This window comes from Centropristis striata, chromosome 1, assembly GCF_030273125.1.
Source record: "Centropristis striata isolate RG_2023a ecotype Rhode Island chromosome 1, C.striata_1.0, whole genome shotgun sequence".
Classification (NCBI taxonomy): Eukaryota; Metazoa; Chordata; class Actinopteri; order Perciformes; family Serranidae; genus Centropristis; species Centropristis striata.
The window spans coordinates 23,097,702-23,118,438 of NC_081517.1; the positions used below are offsets into that span (position 1 = coordinate 23,097,702).

General features: G+C 38.5%; 1 protein-coding gene across 4 annotated transcripts in view; it reads right to left on the reverse strand.

Moving 5' to 3' along the window:
• Positions 1-16,162, reverse strand: part of LOC131973283 (zinc finger protein 397-like) — a 36,524-nt gene extending 20,362 nt beyond the window's left edge. For 2 of the 4 annotated variants that reach the window (XM_059335248.1, XM_059335264.1), the window contains exons 1-4: positions 15,687-16,162; positions 9,884-10,014; positions 3,435-3,605; positions 1,147-1,210 (exon numbers count right to left, since the gene is read on the reverse strand). In XM_059335248.1, the coding sequence (XP_059191231.1) occupies positions 1,147-1,210; positions 3,435-3,605; positions 9,884-10,014; positions 15,687-15,966 (646 nt within the window). In that variant the 5' untranslated portion in view covers positions 15,967-16,162. Of the gene's footprint in view, positions 1-1,146; positions 1,211-3,434; positions 3,606-7,108; positions 7,188-8,096; positions 9,851-9,883; positions 10,015-15,686 lie in introns of those variants that run through there. The other 2 variants (XM_059335272.1, XM_059335256.1) reach the window with 2 other exon arrangements.
• Positions 16,163-20,737: the final 4,575 nt, after the last annotated feature.

Below are 20,737 nucleotides of genomic sequence, written 5' to 3' on the forward strand. Positions count from 1 at the left end.
ATGTAAATACCATATATAAGCTACACATTTTTACGATAAAGAATACAGATTGCTTTGGACCAATGAAAAATGAAAATGTAAAGAAATGAACGTTTCATTTTGTATGCATTTTTTGTCACAGCCACAGGGAGCCACTGCAGACAGCCTGAAGAGCCACATGTGGCCCCAGAGCCGCAGGTTGCCTACCCCTGCTCTAGGGAAGCACCACTCAATCCACTCCTCCATCAGTAGACCACCCAGAAGGTTTAAAGAAACTTTAAATGTTTCCATTTTTTAGTAGATTTTAGCTAGTTAATTAGTTAATGTTAGGCTACTTTGTATCAGTTGACCAGTTGTTGTTTGGCGAAGTAACTGGTGCCAGAAGAAAAATGTAGTGAAGTAAAAAGTATTTGCCTCAAACATATAGTCGAGTAAAAGTATAAACCAACATAAAATGGAATTACTTAAAGTACAAGTATGTCAAATTGTAATTAAGTGAATGTACATACTTTGAGTACACACACTAGAATTTATTTTGACTCAATCCCAAATACACCATCCTGCCGCCCTAAATACTCACTAGAGCACTACATGTGGATTAATCCCTCGCTGGCAAGTCTCCTACAAATACACTATTTCCTCCTGTATGTTTGACAGAAACTACAAAGACAAGCCGTTTTAGGAAATGACTGATGCTTTTTTTTTTTAACAGAAGCTATATATCTGTGAGGAGTTGTTTTTAGTACAGTAGTGTTCAAAATAATAGCAGTCCAATGTGACTAACCAGTTTAATCCAGGTTTTTAGTATATTTCACCCCTTTCAACTAATTGCCCAATTGCACAGCCTTAAGAGCTGCATATCACGAATGCTGGGTCTTGTTGGTTTTCTGAGAATCTACTGCACCTACTGGTACCTTGTTTGCCATGTAGCAATAAAAATAGACTAAAAACCTGGATTAATCATACACTATGTATACAGACGGGAAGTCATAAAAATCAAGGTGGTCAATAAAGAAAAAAGTATAAAGCATCAAATAAGAGCTGAGGAGGTAAATATGGTTTATTACGGTTTGGAGAGCTAGTGTTTGAAGTTGCTTTGTGTAGGTTGAAATGATTGAATGCATTTCAACCAAAAGTAAACGATATGTCAGAAAAACAGACAGATACCTTCCACTTCATGTATGTCGTCCTCCTTGTGCTGAGCGCCTGTGTCTTTCAGACATCTCTGGTCCTGGAAAGAGGAGGCAGGCATTTAGCCAACATTAATAACCCACAAGGCCCGCCACGTTAAATCATCATTATTTCAAATAAGAGCCATTGGGTTTGTTTAAATTAAGAAAAACTACATTTCTCATTATGCTTTGCACCCATAAAACTTTTGGTTTAGCAGTTTGTTTAAGAAAGTAAGCTGGTTTATGTTTTTACACCGTACATGGAATAAAATGTATGTGTAAATAACCTGTTCTTTGGTGATGTCATGGCTCTGATTATATATCTGATGATCTGATAAATCTCAGTGGCAGAAGATCTAAAGTGTAAAATCACACCGCTCAATGATTTTCTACTTCTGTGGAAACTTCACTTCCACTATTTAAACCAGTTCACTGCAGAACACGGTGAGAGCATGCCACATAGGTCAGGGGTCGGCCATTGTTGGCCAAGTAGGAGAAAAATTGTCGGAATTGAGCCGCAAACCTTATTTTGAATGAAAATAAAATAGCCTACTAAGTCTAAATTAGTCTACTAACATGACTAATTGGTCAAAATTAGCATTTATTAATAAGATGTTGGTGTTTGTAATCGAAAGCTAGTCAAGCTAGGGAAACTCAAAAGTAGACTTGAAGTTGGCAAAATGTATAGGTTAAGGCTTTTTAAGATTTTCGTAAGCATGGAAAAAATGATTAGACCATTGAATAATGAAGAGCTGATATCTAGCCATTTTCCATGGTTTTTCTTGATAATGATTTTGGTTATTATTAAAAGAACATGTAAAATGTCTAGATATCTGCTCTTGAATTAAACTCCTATCATATATCTTTGTTGTTATCATTATATTTGTCCAAACAAATGTACCTTTAGTTGTACCAGGCATTAAAATGAACAAGAAACTAAAGAAAACAAGGGTGGTCTAATCAGGTTTTCCATGACTGTATGTTAAAAAGAAATGCTTTATTGCCGTATATAAGCTTAACATTTTTATAATTGAAGAAGATAAATTGCAGCCACGTGGAGCCACTGCAGACGGCCAGAAGAACCGGGAGTGTGGCGCCAGAGCCTCAGGTTGCCGACCCCTGACACAGTGGATTCAAAATTTAAAAAAATAATAATTTTGTAGTAGAAAGTATCATCACAGCAGCGATCATTCTTGGTTAATATGAATTCTTATTAGAAAGCAAAACGTGATGAAATGATTTTCATTCAAATCTTTATTATTTGGATGGAAAATTGAAATCTGAATATGAACAAGGAGACACACCCCTTGTTACAGAACTCATTAACATTCAAAAATAAGTGACAAGAAAATACTGTATGTAAAACCGTTGGCATTATGTAAAAGGTCTTTTGCTAAGAAACTTTAACCCTAACTGTAAAACTTTGGGGCAACAGTGCTGAGAGAAGTGCGGTCCTGGTTTTCAATGCTGGATCTTCTGGTGCCGCTTGAGGTTGCTGGGGTGGGAGAAGCGTCGGTTGCAGATGGAGCAACTGAACGGCCTTTCTCCAGTGTGGACATTGCGATGTATGTCCAACTGGCTCTGGCACACAAAGCTTTTTCCGCAGAGCTCGCAGGTGAAGGGCTTCTCCCTGGTGTGTCTGGCCATGTGCTTCTGCAGGTCGGACTCATGGAAGAAGCGCTTTGTGCAGCTGGTGCAGCCGTACGGCCGCTCCGTGGTGAAGGCGTGGTAGAAATCCAGGTGGAAGCTGCTGAAGGGCTTGTGGTGGCTGTGGTTGTGTTGGCTTGCAGGGTAGCGCAGAGCCACAGAGGAGTTAACAGTGGTGGTAGCTCCACCACTCGGTGTTCTTGGAGTTTCATCATGTGGGACAACGGTCCATGACTTCACCTGCGCTGGCCCGTGTCCTGCTTGTCCCAGCCCAGCACACTGGATCATGGGTGATGTGCTTTCTTCATGTCCGTCTCTCCCTCTGTCCACTTCTCTCTTTATCTGGTCTACATCTGACCACCCACACTCCTCTCCCTCTTTGTCTGACGTCTCTCCATCAATGACTATCACCTCAGCCTCATTATCTTTCCTGCTGTCCATTACTTCATCACAAGAAGCGGGCACAGCGTCCCCACTTGGCGTAATGCCAGTGTCTGAGTTCAGCTGCTCACTGTCCCCTGTTCTGACATCACTTCCTGTTAGCTCCAGCTGGGATCTATGCGTAGTGTCACTACTGCTGCTGTCAATTTCAGCTGTCTTGCCGACAACAAAGGTGAGGGTGTCAGTTCCACTGACCTCCATTTCGCTGCAGGGTCTGACGTCCGTAAGGGCAGTGGGGACAGACGTGTTGCTATAGTCCTCTCCTCTTCTGTTGGTGGAGGCGTCTGCTGCCGGCTCCTGGTTCATGGGCTCCGTCTCCACCCTTCCCTCCACCTTGACGATAAGCAGCTCCTCAGGCTCTGCTGGCTGAGAGGAAAAAACAGATTAAAAACAGCTAACTCATATGAGAACTAGGGCCGGGACTTTAACGCGTTAATTAAGATGAATTAATTACACAAAAATTAATGCGTTAAAAAAATTGATGCATTTTAATTGCACTTATTTTTGTTTCAGGTGGACCAATTATACTGGAGCACCAACTAGTGTTCATGAGTTCAGACAACAACAAACCACAGTGAACATGAAGGAAGAAGCTGATGAGAGCGCTTTGGTTGGCCCCGTGGATGATGGGACATTTTGTTACTAAAAACTAACGGATGGAAGCGTCGATAAGAGCATGGTTGTGTTGCTATGCAACAAGGAATTCACATATCACAGCAGCACATCCAGCCTCAAGTATCACCTCAATGCTAAACATATAGCAGCTAGCATGGACGCTAATCTGGTATTCAACTTTATACTAAAAATCCATATGAAAAAAATACTTCTCACTGTCCTCAGGTCAAATATTTATATGCGATTAAAATGCGATTAATTTCGATTAATTAATTACAAAGCCTCTAATTAATTCGATTTTTTTTTTAATCGAGTCCCGGCCCTAATGAGAACAAATCATTCTTGTCAACAAAAATCCCATCATCAAACAATAATAAATATCAAGCAGATAAAGAATAACCGAGGTTAGGACAAAACAAGATATAGGCACATAATCAAGGGAGGGAAACCAATGTCTCCTGACAGAGATTCATATCTCTCCATTAACCCTCTATCAGGTGAAGAACTATATTTGGTAACTTCAGTGGATATCTAAATGGGTCCCCATGTCTCTCCGTTTGGTCGTAGAACCACATGGATTTCTTCCAGCTAATCAGCAAAGATCAGGCTACGTCACAGACGGTGACACCATGACATCTGACCAATCAGTATGATGATAATATAATAATGTTAACTTTATTGACCTGGACCTCCAATGTAAAGATGAAAAATTTAGAAAAAAAATCTGCAAGAAACAGTCGTACAAACAGAGTTATTCTTCAACGACTTGTACGAGGAGAACTTGACTATGACGGCGTATTAGGGCATATTAAGTATGAATAAAAATAAAGATACAAAACCGGGGGAGGAGGGGGGGTAATATTTCGAGAAAAAAGTTGCAAATTTACCAATTTAAAGTGGCAAATCTACAAGAAAAAAGTTGCAGATTAAATAGATTAAAAGTGACAAATCTGTGCGAAAAAAACAACTTTTTTTCCCGCAGAGTCACCACTTTAAATCTCATAAATCTGCACATTTTTTATCTCAGATTTGCCACTTTAATCTTGTCAACTTTTTTCTCAAAATATTACCCCCCTCCCCCGGGTCTGTTTTAAAAAATTTATTTTTATACATTCTGGCTGTATGTAATATCCTCCAATATTCTCTAGGGTTGAAATTTGGAATTTGCAAGTATTTCAACGAGTGCCCTATTAAGGGTTAAAGAACATGTAGTAATGGAATTATAGTTTTCCATTGTGCTGTCATGCTAAATAAGTAATAAAAAGTATAAGTAAAAGTTAACATGAAATAAAGGTCCTGGGCTATAGCTTGCTAAGTTTAAAGACAGTGATATATATGGTCTCATATGAAACTACTATTTAAAGAGTTATAGTAAAAGATATTTACAGACAAATATCCATTATTGCAACCTTATCTTCAGACAAAAAAAAACAGAAAGCAAACAACTGCAATTATTGACAATATGTTGCATGATGAATTCATTTTCAAATTGATTGACAGTCTAACAAAACAAGATGCTTTGTAATTAATTGATGCACTAACCCTAGTAGCATGCACTACATGTAGTTTGATTAATAGAAACTTACTGTCACATCACATCCCTTGGTTCACAAAGCTCCATTTTATAACTGACCAATGTATTTTTTATACATTTTTGTCTTGGCATGAAATATTATCATTAACTGTTCAGTCCTTTGCTGTTGTCATTTGTCTTTGGATTTTAAAAGCATTTCAATTATGAACACACACACATGTTTAATCATACTCTGCACTATAGTGATTAAATGGTTGGTTGGTTGGTTGGTTGGTTGGTTGGATGGATGGATGGATTTATTTCAAAAAGGTTTAAAAAAAGAAAATAAAAAACCCCAGATAAAAGCAAACAGGCCTTACACCTAAGTGCAATGATGATAAGGAAAACCTATGCTTATAAGGAAAGATATGGTTTTTATATGTTAACATAAGGTTGTGGCTTGTAATTATTTTAATGGTTATGCAAAAACAAATACACAGTGCTGCAGATTATATTGGTGGTTTTCAGGATAAAAATTGGTGTATTGATCTCTCTTTGAGTCAGTGCACTGTACAGATGCACCAAGCCAAGACTTCACAGTGCCTTTTCATATTTATCTTCAGGCTAAAAAAAACAAAACAATCTTTCTCTTTGTTGCATATTTAAGCACATTTTAACAAAACTGCAATAATAATGGAGAGTAATTTTTGTCACAATAACCGTGATAAAAATCTTCATACTATTTTCATCTCTACACTGGGTAATGATTAAGATTAATTACTTTATTAATCCCACAATGGGGAAATTCAACCTCTGCATTTAACCCATCCTTTTTTACACACAAGTGAACACACCATGCAAGGAGCCATGGTCAGCACATTACTGCACCCGGGGAGCTGTGCAGGGGGTTAGGTGCCTTGCTCAAGGGCACTTCAGTCCTTGACTGAGGTCAAGTCGCCGGTTCGAATCCCGGTCAGTACACATATCACATATCAATGTATGACCTTGTTTTTATTTATCTCTGGAAAAGTGAGGAAACTGAGGAAAAAGTTAGGACACCCTACCCATTAATAGTTAGTGTTAGCCCCTTTGGCTGAAATAACTTCATTGAGATGTTTCTTATAGCCATCTAACAGTCTCTGGCGTTGGTCTGAAGAAAGTTTGCTCCACTCCTCAACGAAGAATTCTTTAGCTGGGGGATGTTTGAAGGGGTTCTTGCATGTACAGCCCATTTCAAGTCACTCCACAGCATCTGACTCAGCCATTTCAGGACTCTCCATTTCTTAGTTTTCAGCCAGTCCTTGTTGGCTTTACTGGTATGTTTTGGGTCATTGCCATGTTACAGGACCCAGTTCCACTTCAGCTTTCATTTTTTTTTTTACAGATGGTCTCCTCATGCATCCTCTGATTCACTGTAGAATTCATGGTGGTTTCTATAATGATGAATTGGCCAGGTCCTGCTGCAGCAAAGCATCCCCAAACCATGACACTTCCCCCTCCATGCTCCACAGTTGGTATGAGCTTCTTTCCCTGGAATGCTGTATGTGATTTGCGCCAAACATGTCCTCTGTTCTGGTGTCCAAATAATTCTGGTGTCCAAAAAATTTTAGACTCCAAAGTTTACATTTACTCTGGCAAACTTCAGTCTGGCCTTCATGTTTCTGTGAGAGAGCAAATTTGTGCAGTCTCTTTCTTTTTTTATCCCACGATTTTGTAACCCATTTATTAATGACCCAGTTACCTATATCATGATCCTGGGTGCTACCTCGTCCCGAACTGCAGGCAGCAACAAAAATATTAAGCCCCAATCTCGACTGGATCTGCAAAAATACCACAGGCTGCTCAAATTATGGGCTTATTATGGTGACAACACCTCTACAACCTACACCTAAACAACCTTTCACCCCTGACTAATTGGACACCCCTGAAAACAATTTACCTAATCATGTTTTAAATTGAATTAAATTGGATCTAAATTATTTTGATAATCTCTTTGAAATCATAAGAATAAAACCCAATCTCACTAGTAAAGAAAATTTGGCATTAAAACAATTAATTGAAAATAAAGAAATACTCATTAAACCAGCAGACAAAGGCAGTGTTGTTGTCATTATTGACCTCGAACAGTCCCTGTGGGAGGGCCAGAGACAATTTAACAACCCCAAATATTACACCAAACTACAAAAAACAATTTACTCCGAAACATTTATCCAAATTACCCAAATTTTTCAAAAGACGACAAAAATCAATGCAAAACAAAGAAATTATTTAATTGGCGATTCCCAACCCAGACCAAGACGGTTCCATTTATTACCCAAAATTCACAAAAATCCGGCTGATTGGAGCAAACCCTTCAAAATTCCCTGGACGCCCTATTGTCTCCGATTGTAGCAGTGAATCTTATAGATGACTATTTTATCAACCCCCTGGCCCCCTGGCCAAAACACACCAAAGCTACATCAAGGATACATATGATTTTATTGAAAAAATCTAAAATTTGAATATTCCCACAGCATCCCTATTTTTTTTTTTACAATTGATGTGGACGGTCTATACACAAACATAGACATTCAGCAAGGGATCAGGCTATCAGGGAGGCCTTCTCCAAATCCTGAGACAAAAAGAGACTGATAAATAATTACTACAATTACTTGAAATCAATCTGACCAGAAATTATTATGAATTAAATGACCAATATTACCTACAGATTAAAGGCAAGAAATTTGCACCTGCATATGCAGACATTTTTATGACCTCCCGTCAGTCTGGGGAGAGCCCTGAACTGGACTGGCTTCCTCCGATGCAGTTAGCAGACCGCTTCTTGTCACCTGACAAGGGGAGTTTCCCAGGTAGGACGTAGGAGGAGCGCGTTATTCCCACCGGTCCCTCTCCTCCCATCAGGCGCCTCGACCAACCAGAGGGAGGTACTATAGCGACCAGCTTTTGCATGTTTTTGTGGGAGGCCCCTGTAAGGCGAACCTCGGGGGACAAGGGGAGAACATGTAAACTCCACACAGAAAGGCCCTTTTGCCGACACCGACCAGCCCCGCGAACCCAGGACCTTCTAGCTGTGAGGCGAGAGCGCTACCAACTGCGCCACCGTGCCCTCCGTGCAGTCTAGATTGTAGAGGCACGCATCAACAGAGGCAAGAGCCGACTGTAGGTCCTGTGATGTCCTCTGGACAGTGGAATGGCTGATTTCAAATTCTTATGAGATCTTTTTAAATCCCTTACCAGACTCATAAACTGTTACAATCTCCTTTCTTAAGGCCTCAGTCAGCTCTTTGATCTCAACATGGTGTTCACTCTCACTTCAACAGTCAGAGCACACAGATCTAAATGTCTGCATTTTGATGGAGGCTTTCCCTTTTTAAACCTCAGAGTAACGGTGTTCTAATCACGTGCACCTGATGTGATACACCTGTGTGTGATTTTAGCCATTTCATGTGGGAATAATGCTGCATTCGATTGCACTAGGAACTCGAAAAGATCTGAGTTGGGTAAATGCGTTTCATTGCTCAACCTGTGGCCGGCTGCGTTACATTGCTCAACATGGCCGGCCACAGCAAATTGATTTTTGTTTGGATGTCTTTCGAGCATTTAAAAATGATTGTGGGGAAGTACATCAGCTACCTAAGAGAGAGAGAAAGAGCCTGCCTGGTACAACATACAGTTAAATGGTTGTGTCCTCTCTGGGTCTAAATATAGGGGGGAATTGTGGTCTGCAAATACTTAAGAGACAAAAATATAATTAAATCTTATCAATTTCCTGGATATAATAAAAAGAAGTGCAGTATTACACTTTATAGACTAATGTAGTTTAAATATGGATAAAACTATAATATTTTTGACACTTTTACTGTGCTTTTTCATCCCTACTACGCTCACACAAACTCTTTAATTATTAGGGTGGGAGTGTAAATACCACTACAAAGTAATCCTACACTTTTAGTGACACAAATGCGAAATGAAACGACACATAACAGACTAAATGTTGAAGATAAAGTGACTGTTTACCTCCCACGGTGTGTGGGACCTACTCGGGCTGCTTGGATCCTATCCGAATTCCCGAGTCGGAATCCCGACTTCAAGGGCCGTTCTGTTGCACTTTTCCGACTCGGAGGTCGGATCTTTCCGAGTTCCGAGTGCAATCGAACGCAGCATAAATGTGGGGGTGCCCTAATTTATTCCTCACCAGAAATTGCATTTTTCAGAAAGTTTTCAAAAGTATTTTCTCCAATATTAATTGTTTATTATATAAACATTAAATTGATATTAAATATCCATATGTCCAAATATGTTAAAAGAAAACAAACATGCGAAAGAATTAGGACCCCCTATGAAAGCCTGACTGTATATATAGTAGTCCTGTTAAATCTGTATACACTTAAGAATCTCTCTTGCTTTCATGATTGTCCTCTTTCTACTATTTTAGTAGAAACTGCATTAAAAAAAGAAAAGAAACAGGCTTAAATGAAGATAAAATGTTACTACTGTTGCACTGTGGTATAGCTACCTCAGTTTTGGTTGTGTTGACGACCTCCTGATCAGGATCCTGGTCACGGTTGACAGGCTCGACCCTCTGCACAGAGTGCTGAGTCCCTTGGTCACGGTTCAGAAACCTGGTTTTGCCTTGCGAAGAGGGACCTGGTAGAACATTAGAAGGAGAACAACTGGTCTGTAATTTACTACAACTACACAGTCAATATAACACCCACTGTAAACAAAACATTAAACATTATTACGCTGACCCTGTGAACAGTATTCATCTACACAGTGTTGAAAACAACAAAGTTAGCACAGGTTATTGGGGACATGAGCTGCAGAATTAATTCACCAAAAGTGACACATTTACTAGGGCCGGGACTTTAATGCGTTAATTAATATTAACTAATTACACAAAAATTAACGCGTTAAAAAATTTACGCATTTTAATCGCACTTATTTTTGCACCACGGAACGTTTCTCACTGGATGAGTTTCAGGCGGACCGATTATACTGGAGCACCAACTAGCGTTCATGAGTTCAGACAACAACAAACCACAGTGAACATGAAGGAAGAAGCTGATGAGAGCGCTTTGGTTGGCCCCGTGGATGATGGGACATTTTGTTACAAAAAAAACTACTATCTTCTACGGTTCACAAGAGAGCGCACTCTAGCGTTTTCTTTAGACATTTTTTTCAAAGATCATCTATTGAGGTGTAACAGTCCACTCTAACATTTTCTGCAAAGATAATCAATTAAAAGGAACTGTGCCACAACAAAACAAACGAAAAACTACAGCCACTTTATGTCCAACCTATAATACATGCATTATTTTCAGGGTGCAATACATGGTTGTGTGCAAGCTATGACGCTAAAACCAAAGTATTATAGTTTACAGAAGGTCTACCTACCTATAGGCTACCTGAATTTCTGAAATGTACTATATTTCTAAATATGCTATTGCTACACTTAATAGCAAAAATTGCACTGGTCTGTTGGACTTAACAAAAATTTTGAAAATAAACAATATTTTTGTTGCTTTAGCTTATGTATTCAGTCATAATTCAATGGTATACTAAAAATCCATGTGAAAAAAATTACTTCTCACTGTTCTCAGGTCAAATATTTACATGCGATTAAAATGCCATTAATTTTGATTCATTAATTACAAAGCCTCTAATTAATTAGATCATTTTTTTTTAATCGAGTCCCGGCCCTAACATTTACATTACACGTTAAGACTAGGTGATATGGCCAAAATCTTATATACCAATTAGGGGTGTCAAAAGTATCGATACTCAAAAAAGTATCGATACTAAAACGTTTTATCCGGATACGATACTCATTTTCAAAAGTATCAACTGATGTTATCGTGGCCGGTGGCCTGCATTAATGTTGACCGTGTTATTATGTGACCCCTCCAGGAGGCGCTACAGCTCCCTGCGCTCCAGAACCAGCAGGTTCAGGAACAGTTTTTCCCCTCAGTTGTCACCCTGTTGAACACCCTCCTGTTCTGTAATCTGCCCACATTAATGACTATTTATTACCATCCATTCATCTACCTGCACTGCTGCTTTACTGTACATTCTTTACTGTATACATTTCTACAACATATTCATTCACTGTGTATATCCTATAGCATATTCAATTCATTCCTGCACTTTATTTATACACTCTGTTCATATGTAAATACCTTGCACTTTACTACTCTGCACTTCTGGTTAGACGCTAAACTGCATTTCGTTGTCCTGGTACTAGTACTCTGTTCAATGACAATAAAGTTGAATCTAATCTAATCTATGAACCGTTAGCTGCAGCTAGCAATTAAAGGCTGACATCACGTTAATGATTATAAACAACGTAAATAAGTAAATAAATAAATAAGGCACGTAGTATGCCCATATTACGTTTATTGACACAGTGTCAGTGTACATAAGCATAGAGTTAATACGTTTACATAAATGTTGGTGACTGAAAAGTGTTATTTTCTCTCTTGAAGTCCCAGAATGAAGCAGAGAAAAGTCGACCTGCAACCGAACAGCAACACACACAGCCGACTCTACCGTCTGTGTTTGACCAACAACGAAAATATGATGCCAAGCCCCCAGAAGCTATGAAAATAAACAAAGCTGTGGCAGAGTACATATGTATGGATCAGGTTTAGCCAAGGAAGGAACACTTAAGTTATTTTTTATCAAGCTTGCCTCATATTGTGCACAGCATGCAACCTCAAAATATTGTTCTATGTTCTAGTTGTTATTGTTTATTGTATTTATTTGTTTTTTGCACTACCTCAGACCTGAAGCTTGTTATCATAGTTGCAATTTCTTTTTGCACAACTGTTTTTTATTATAAATATTTAACCTGTGGTTCTGTTCATTTTTACATGTTGCATTTTTCCCGTTAATAAAAATATTTCTGTTAAATTTTGGGGTCTTTGTTTTTATCCTTGTGGTATCGAAAATGGTATCGAGTATCGAATATTTTCCTGAGTATCGGTATCAAGTTCAAAATTTTAGTATCGTGACAACCCTAATGCCAATATAGGTTTTTCACATCTTGATAACGATATATCACAATATTGCATTTTTTGTTGTAATTAAATAAATAAATATCAATATTTAATAATTATTTTTATATATAGTGTGAATTAAATCTTGACATCACATTTTCCGAGAAACTGGATTTGTATGTGCTTGTTTTTTTTCAATTTGGATAACATTATTTTGTATCTCGATATTGGATTTTATCATAAAGCGTGACAGAAAACAGTGGAACACAAGTGCAGAAGTGGTCTAAAATTATGTTTACTAACCACTGCCCTTAACTGAAACCATCATTCTACCATGCAAGTACTTATTTGTCATTTGCACAAATCAACAGTTGTACACTTTGTCTTAAAAGTGAGAAGTGAAAGTTAATATTTTACTCACAAAATTTGCCATGAAGATTAAATATAGCCACATACATTTTAACATGTGGATAAGTGGTTGGAATTCATCTTTATAGTAAATTTCGAAGTAAAATGAACACCCCCTGCTCATTTTTAAGACGTGTGCGACTGTGCAAATTAAAAAATATGCCTTGCTTGCTATAACAAAGACAGTTTGAGTTGCTGTTTTATCAGCAGGCAGTTGGCATGTTCCCTTTTATTAATATAAACACTTGGGAAATTGGACTTGGAAATCCAGAATCTAGAAAGAAAAGTAAGAGATGATGCAAGCTTCCAGCAGAAAAGTGATCCCAGCGAATATTAGCTTTAAAAAAACAACATTGAGGTACCCTCTCAGTTGATTCATGCATGTACACACATAGCTATTGCTCTAGTGAAGAAGGCCTAAATTATGGGTGGTTTATACACATTGACATAGAAGACATGGAATGTGGACGTCCATTAACCCATTTAAGCCAGGAAAGCATTACCGCATTTCTACCATTAAAACCGGGAGCGCTGTTGCGTTATTCTACCATTAAAGCCGGGAAAGCGGATACATCGTTTTGTAGTATTTGTAGTTTTTTTCCACCTATTTTCGGTCTCTTGGCCAATGAAATGCATCAGAATACATGTAGTGTCACAATGCAACATGGGACTTTTCCAGAACTTTGAAATCATGGTGGAAAACGACTATAGCGGAGGAGCTCAGAAGTAAGTGAAGGAAGCAATCTTGATGAAAACAGCGCCGATGATTTTATTGCTGATCTGGACTTTGAACCCTCGGAACCAATCGACCGGGATTTATGGATGAGGAATATGTTTTTAGACAACATATTTTCACCGAAGAACAGACAGATTTGTGGCCATCTGGAGATAATAACAATAATAATACTAATTGATTGTGTTGATGATATAAGAAATCATGACTGTTTATGTCTTATATTACTTTATACGTCATTGAGTACCCTGAAAAGTGCAATATAGATAAAATGTATTATTATTATTTATTATTATTATGATTATTATTTTAATTTTTTATTACAGTAGGCTAATGAGAACTATGTCTATTTCTTCCAATGGTCATATCATGTTTGCATCTTGCTAATGGGCATGTATTAGTATTATGCATAGGATTTTTTTTCAGTCAAATGTAACATTTGCTGAGTTTGTTGATTTTTTTAAAAACTTGAATTTCATTTCTATCTGTTACAGAGGCTGAAAAATTTCCAGAAAAACTTCAGGTTTTAGGGGGTTCTTTCAAAATCGCCCATAGGTTTTCCAGGCAATTTTTCCAGGCGTTTTAGGCCTTAATGGGTTAATATGGAGGCATATCTTGCTGCTACTTGCCACTATGTGGACAAAGAAAGCCATGAACTCTGTTCATCAGTCTTGGCAGTGCAGCATTGTCTGTGAAAGAGTTGTTTCCAAGGCAGGGGAACTGGTGTCTAAGAGGAGAAATCGCCTTGAAGCAAAGTCACTTCAAAAACTTTTGTTCCTCAATAAAAATGCATTTTGTCTTTTATTTCATATTTATTTCATATAATACACTCCTTGAGGTATCATAATCCCATCACTACTTTTTTGTAATTTTGTGTCTGTTGTTGTGTCTTTTTAGTTATTTGTGTATTTTTTTTAATTTTTTTGTAATTTTGTGTCTTTTTTTTGGGTATTTTTTTGTCTTTTTTTTGTCATTTTATGTCTTTTTTTTGTCATTTTGTGTCTTTTTTTTGTCATTTTGTGTCTTTTTTTTGTCATTTTGTGTCTTTTTTTAAAGTCATTTTATGTCTTTTTTAGTCCTTTAGTCCAACATAAAGTGATTTTAAATCTTTTTTTTTTACTTTCAAATCACTATCATGCTCAAAGAATTCTAAATGTTGCAAATGTGAAGAAAGGTTGCAAATATAACATATAAGAGGGTTACATCAAGTTCTATCATTTTATACTAAATATATTTGAGCTTGTCTCCAGTTTTACTTGGTATATCATCACCAAACTGAAACTGGCCTCATGGAGTTTACAGCCAGAACTTTAGAGGTAAATTTACAATAGGGCTTGTAAAACATGATAATGTAATAAATTCCCGATAATGTAATAAAAATCTGCACTTGAGTCCATTGAAAATGTAATAAAACCTGATAATGTAATAACTTCCCGATAATTAAGTGCATTTCCCAATAATTTAATACACTTTTTACCAATAATGTAATAAAGTATAACATGAATGGGAGGTTATTACATTATCAGGTTAGCCTTCATTTTACAAGTCCTGATAATCTAATAATTCCCCAATATTGTAATAATTTAAAAGCTGACCATCCATAACTTGGGTTCAAGTGGTGATACTGTGTAGGCAACTCTAGCTCAAGAGCTCTAGCGCCACCAACAGGTCAAAGTTGAATGTTTATTAACTTTTGACCACTTGAACTCAAGTAATGGGTGGTCTGCTGTTAAATTATGATAATATTGGGGAATTATTACAGTATCAGTACTTGCAAAATGAAGGCTAACCTGATAATGTAATAACCTCCCATTAATGTTATACTTTATTACATTGGTAAAAAGTATTACATTATTGGGAAATGCACTTTATTACATTATCGAGAAGTTATTACATTATCAGGTTTTATTACATTTTCAATGGCCTCAAGTGCAGATTTTTATTACATTATAGGAGTTATTACATTATCGGGGTTATTACATTAGGTTCTACAGGGCTCCACACTGCTTTGTTTCCTAGTCTGGATGTGATATAGAAGTCATGATTTGGAGCTTTTGGAGACTCCAGATGGTTAAAGTTCAGTCTTAGCTAGTTGTTTTATTTGTTTTTAAAGACAGACTTAGCTTTATTAATAATAGGGTCATATTAAGGGCACCGTTGTTGATGTGGGGGCTACATACCCGCTAGTGAGTCCCTGTTCTGCCGGTTGAGGAGTCGGATCCCGGCGAAGCGGCAGCCGATGGAGCCCTCGGCTCCTTTCCCCCTGTACCTGGCCACCTGGAGCTCCAGAAGTTTAATTCTCTTGCGCAGGAACTCGTTCTCCTTCTGGCTCCGGGACATTTCCAAATGGACCACTGCGTATCCGTCGTCCACAACTTTACAAATTTCCGCGACAGCCGCGTTAGCCAGCACCTCCATGATGGAGGCAATCTGAGAATGGAAGTTAATGGCAGCCGACATTGTCACAGCGAGCTGGGAACAACTCGGTCAGAGAAAAAAACGGCTTTTCTTAATAAAATAACACTGACGTGGGAACCCAGGCTGAGAAATCTTTGTTACGGTTGTAGCTGCACGACAGCGCTGATTTACATTTTTTAACGAGTAGATACTAGTTACTACGACAGCGCCTTCTCCGTTCTGGAGCTCCGAGTAGACTTCTTCTTCTGATTCAAAGTGAGGCAGACTAGAGGCATTAAATGCGTAACACTGCCCCCACTGGTCAAATGGTGAACTCCATTTACTGAGTTAACCATCTAGAGCAGGGATGGGCAACTTAAATGCTGGAGGGGGTCACATTATTTCATAGACACTACCACAGGGCCACACATAGGACCGTGCACTTAACCAGATATGATGAAACTGCAATTTTAAATATGTTTACATTGCAGTAACTTAACATATTTCATGCTCAAATACACGTATAACAGTATAAATATGAATACAAAAGGTTTGAAGCAAATAAAAAATAACCACTTACTGCAATTTCTTTCTTTTTTTCAGTGCAAGAACAGCAAACCAACATTAATTGCAAGAAGTAATTTTGTGTATTTTTACACAGCACTTTTAAGATTTCATGCTCAAATGCATGTAGTTGTACTGAGGGCCACTTCATATCAGGGGGCGGGCCGTATGCGTCCCCTGGGCCTCCAGTTGCCCATCCCTGCTCGAGAGTCACCAAAAGCATCAAAGCATGACTTCTTCAACAAATAAATTTACCTCTAAAGTTCTGGCTGTAAACTCAATGAGGCCAGTTTCAGTTTTATGATGATATACAAAGTAAAACTGGAGACAAGCTCAAATATATTTAGTATAAAATTATAGAACTGGATGTAACCCACACATTTTTTTATTGAGCACGATAGTGTTTTGAAAGTAAAAAAATTTAAATAAAATTAGCATTTTATGTTGAACTAAATGACTAAAAAAGACACAAAATAAGAAGACAGTATTACCACAAAAAAAACCCCACAGAAGACACAAAATGACCACAAAAAAAAAGACACAAAATGACCAAAAAAGACACAAAATGGCTTACAAAGACACAAAATGACTAAAAACAAATACAAAATTGTTACGCTAAACACACAAGACACAAATAAAATCGAGTCCCACTAGAATAAAAACCAACACAGTGCTTTTAACTAGCATTTTGCCAACATGCTAGCTTGCAACATAATTGTAGTAATTCTGTCTTCATTCTTGCTTATAGCTATCAGAATAGAAGCACTTATTTGATTGACTTGACTTGATGCGGTCCAACCAATGATAGTCATAATGTAACACACAACAGATGTTGCAAAGTCTCTACCTGGAAAAAAATACCCATATAATGGTACGGTACAGAGCCCCCCTTGCCAAATTGATGCTTAAACCAAATTTTGTTGCAGGGCTATGGCTGAGACAGCAAAAGTATCTTTGTTAGAACAAATATGCAATTTTTGCAAAGATATACATGGTTGTAATGCAGAGTGATGAGGCAAAACCATAGGGCAAATTATGGAAAAATGCAATGCTAAATTCAACAATCTCTCAAAGTATATAAAAAAAATGGCCCTACATCTGGCTTCAAGATCCCGAAGGCCCGCTCGACCACCACTCGGGCCTTTGTCAGCCAGCTGTTATAGGCTGCCTACAGCGGGCTCCTGAGAGGCTGACAGTAGGGGGTCATCAGGGTCATGGGGTAGGTGAGGCAGGGGTACCCACCATCACCAATGAGGCAGTACCCTGGTGGAGGGTACTGCTTCTCGAGGTACAGGGAGCTATTTTTAAGTACCCTTGAGTCATGAACTGACCCAGGGTAGTCCACACACATATCAATAAATTTAGCCGTGTGGTCAACCACCGCCTGAAGCTGAACCGAATAAGACAGCTTACGGTTCAGGTAGCAGTCGGTATCTTGTGAAGGGGGCTTTAGCCTCACATGGCAGCCGTCAATGCTCCCCACCACCCGGTTGAAGGCCGCCGACCCTGCCATGCACGCAAATCCTGCGCCCACAGTCGCCAACTCCTCATCTGTGGGATGACAGACTGTTTGCGCAAACAGGGAGGCAATTTTTGCGCTGGTGGTGTGGGTGGCACAGTGGACCGATGTTCTTAGCATATCAAAGACCCGTGAGACCGTAGGGTAGGATGTGCCACTGGCCAACCAAAACAGGAAGACCAGGCAGGCAATCTCCGGATCCCAGCCGTGGTCTGCGTCACCCTCCATGGCTTCCATAAGTGCATGAAAGGATCCCCTTGACAAGCGGAAGTCCACCTGCAGGTCACTCTGGCTATCGAAATACTGCTTGAGGATCGGCACTGTATCATTCAGCTGAGCATACCGCCTGGGGTTGGGAGGCTGTAAGAGAAAGTGGACATTAATTCATGAATTATTATATGGTTTATTATTGAAGTTTGTTATTTCATTATTTATTATTTGTATTATTTAATAAAAATCTGTCATTTTTAAGTTGATGTGTTGTCTTTTGCATTGCACTTCTAGTAGGCTACTATTGGAACTATTGTGTACAGTAAATACTGCTAATATGTCGCCTATTACATATTTTCAGATTGATATTATGTTTCTCAAGAAAGATAGGTAATTATGCACATTGTACTAGGCATGACAATCAAAGGCCCTTTGAGGTGATCTCTGTTATGTATTTTCACACAGTAACCTGGGTATGTAAAACATTTGCATTTTTAATTCAAGAATGAATGGTACAAACTTTAAAGAAAGTAGAGACAGCATTAGTAGTACTAGTACACTAAACTTGAGCATTGATATCATAATAATATCATAACTAGGACTTTAATAGCTTGATCACAAAAGTAATCCCCCACTATAACTTAAATGACAGGTCTAATGCTGCTATTGTATGGGCTATGTTGGTAACATAGACTGTATATAAATAATGGATGTAGTCACCGTGACATCACCCATTGGTTTGTGGACTGCCCGTTGGAAGCATCGAGTTCAGCGTTACACTCGTTGCCATCTTGTTTCCGATACGGGGAGCAGACCATATGTGGACTGTGGAAGAGGAGAGGGATCTGATGACACTGACTACATGCCTCTCTACACCGGCAACCCGACTGAGAGAAGCCGCTGCTAATTCATGTGAGCATTAACTGGAGCATGTTAGTTTTGGTTAGCAAAAAAACAAAAACAAAATGTATGTTACTGACCTCAGAAAACTGAGCACTCCTTGGAGTGTCTGTTAGTCCAACCAAACGCTGAACAAGACATTTTTACTGAACAAAACGTTCAAATAAACTGTCATTAAGTGAAAATACAGTGTCAAAGTGTCAAAGTTATGAGACCAAATCGGTAAACGTCCTCTTTTCTATCTATATAACGTTATATATAACTTTATTGACACGTTGCCGTGGATACGCATTGCTCTGCTTCTCTCCTGATGACGGCTCGCCTTGTTAGTGACCTGTCAATCAAAGCTAGCCACGCCCCAAATCATATGATTCTTTATCTTCTATTTTCTTCTAAATGTTATTATTATTAGAACTATTGACATCAAATTGTCTTGAAGATTATTTTTTACTAGTGATTGAGACCATAATGTTGTCCAGAAAATTATTTTTGAGGTAATAAATCAGGTGAGAAGTTTTCAAATTTATTTTGTAGCTAAACTTAGCACCCCTTGCTGGAATTTTCGGTAGATTGCAGGCTTAAGGCACTTCCTGGTTGGCCTCCATGCTCGGTTGGTAGACAAAAAAAAGCATGCATGACATAGAATAGGTTTAAATCACACCTATTGGAGCATTGTCTGTCAACGTCAGGAGAAGTAGTTAACGTCGCTGACGACGCTGGCACATTCTCCACATTTGCTGCGTTAATGGAGCCATATTGCAGGATTGTAGAAGTAAACCAAAGATTAAACAACACAAAGGATATTTTTTTCACCGTTCAAAGCCGGATGTTTTTGGCTGGTGGCGAGCCGTGGCGGCTGTCGCGATGGTTATTTCCGGTAAGTGCACCACGGAGTATTGGATTTGGAACAACACTCACCTGCTGAAATCTGCGTACTTAGCAAGTGTGGATAGTGTTATGCGTTTAAGTGTCCTCATGGAAGTATGGATATCGGAACACAGCACTGGTGTACCATTGAGTCTTATGAATATCTTGCAGGTCCTTGTCCAGGTGTCTTGAATGCGCTTTTCCTTTTTAAGGAGTCTTGCCTGATGTGTAATTTTAGCATTTCTCTTTGTGAGATGCTTGTTTACATATACTCCTGTTCCCTTCAGTTTCTTTCCAAGCTTTAGCACCTCCATTTTATGTTTTCTGTTCACAAATTTTATTATGGTAGTTGGCCTCTTGTTTTTGTGGGATAGTGTGACATGTTGCTTTTACTGTCATAGGGAATGTCTTTATCATTGAAAAATGTAATGACTTGCTGCTCAAGTAGAAGTTTTTCACCTCTTGGTGCGTCCTCCCCCTCCTTGTTTCCTGCTGTGATCCGTGCGTAGGAGTAGTGGTTTGTCTCCAGTCCAGATATCACCAAATCTTCCATTCTTGTATACTGTTCCAGGTTTTCTACTCTTCTTCCCAGATCTTCAATCTTCCTGTCTTTTTCCTTTATCCCTTTATATTAAATCCAGTAGGCCCACCTGTTGTTTTACTACCTTGCTCAGCTCTTCTGATAACATATCTTCTGATAACTTCTTATGCTACCTATACACAAGAAGACTTTGAGATTGGATTAAGATTTGGAAAGACTCCTGCAAGACTATC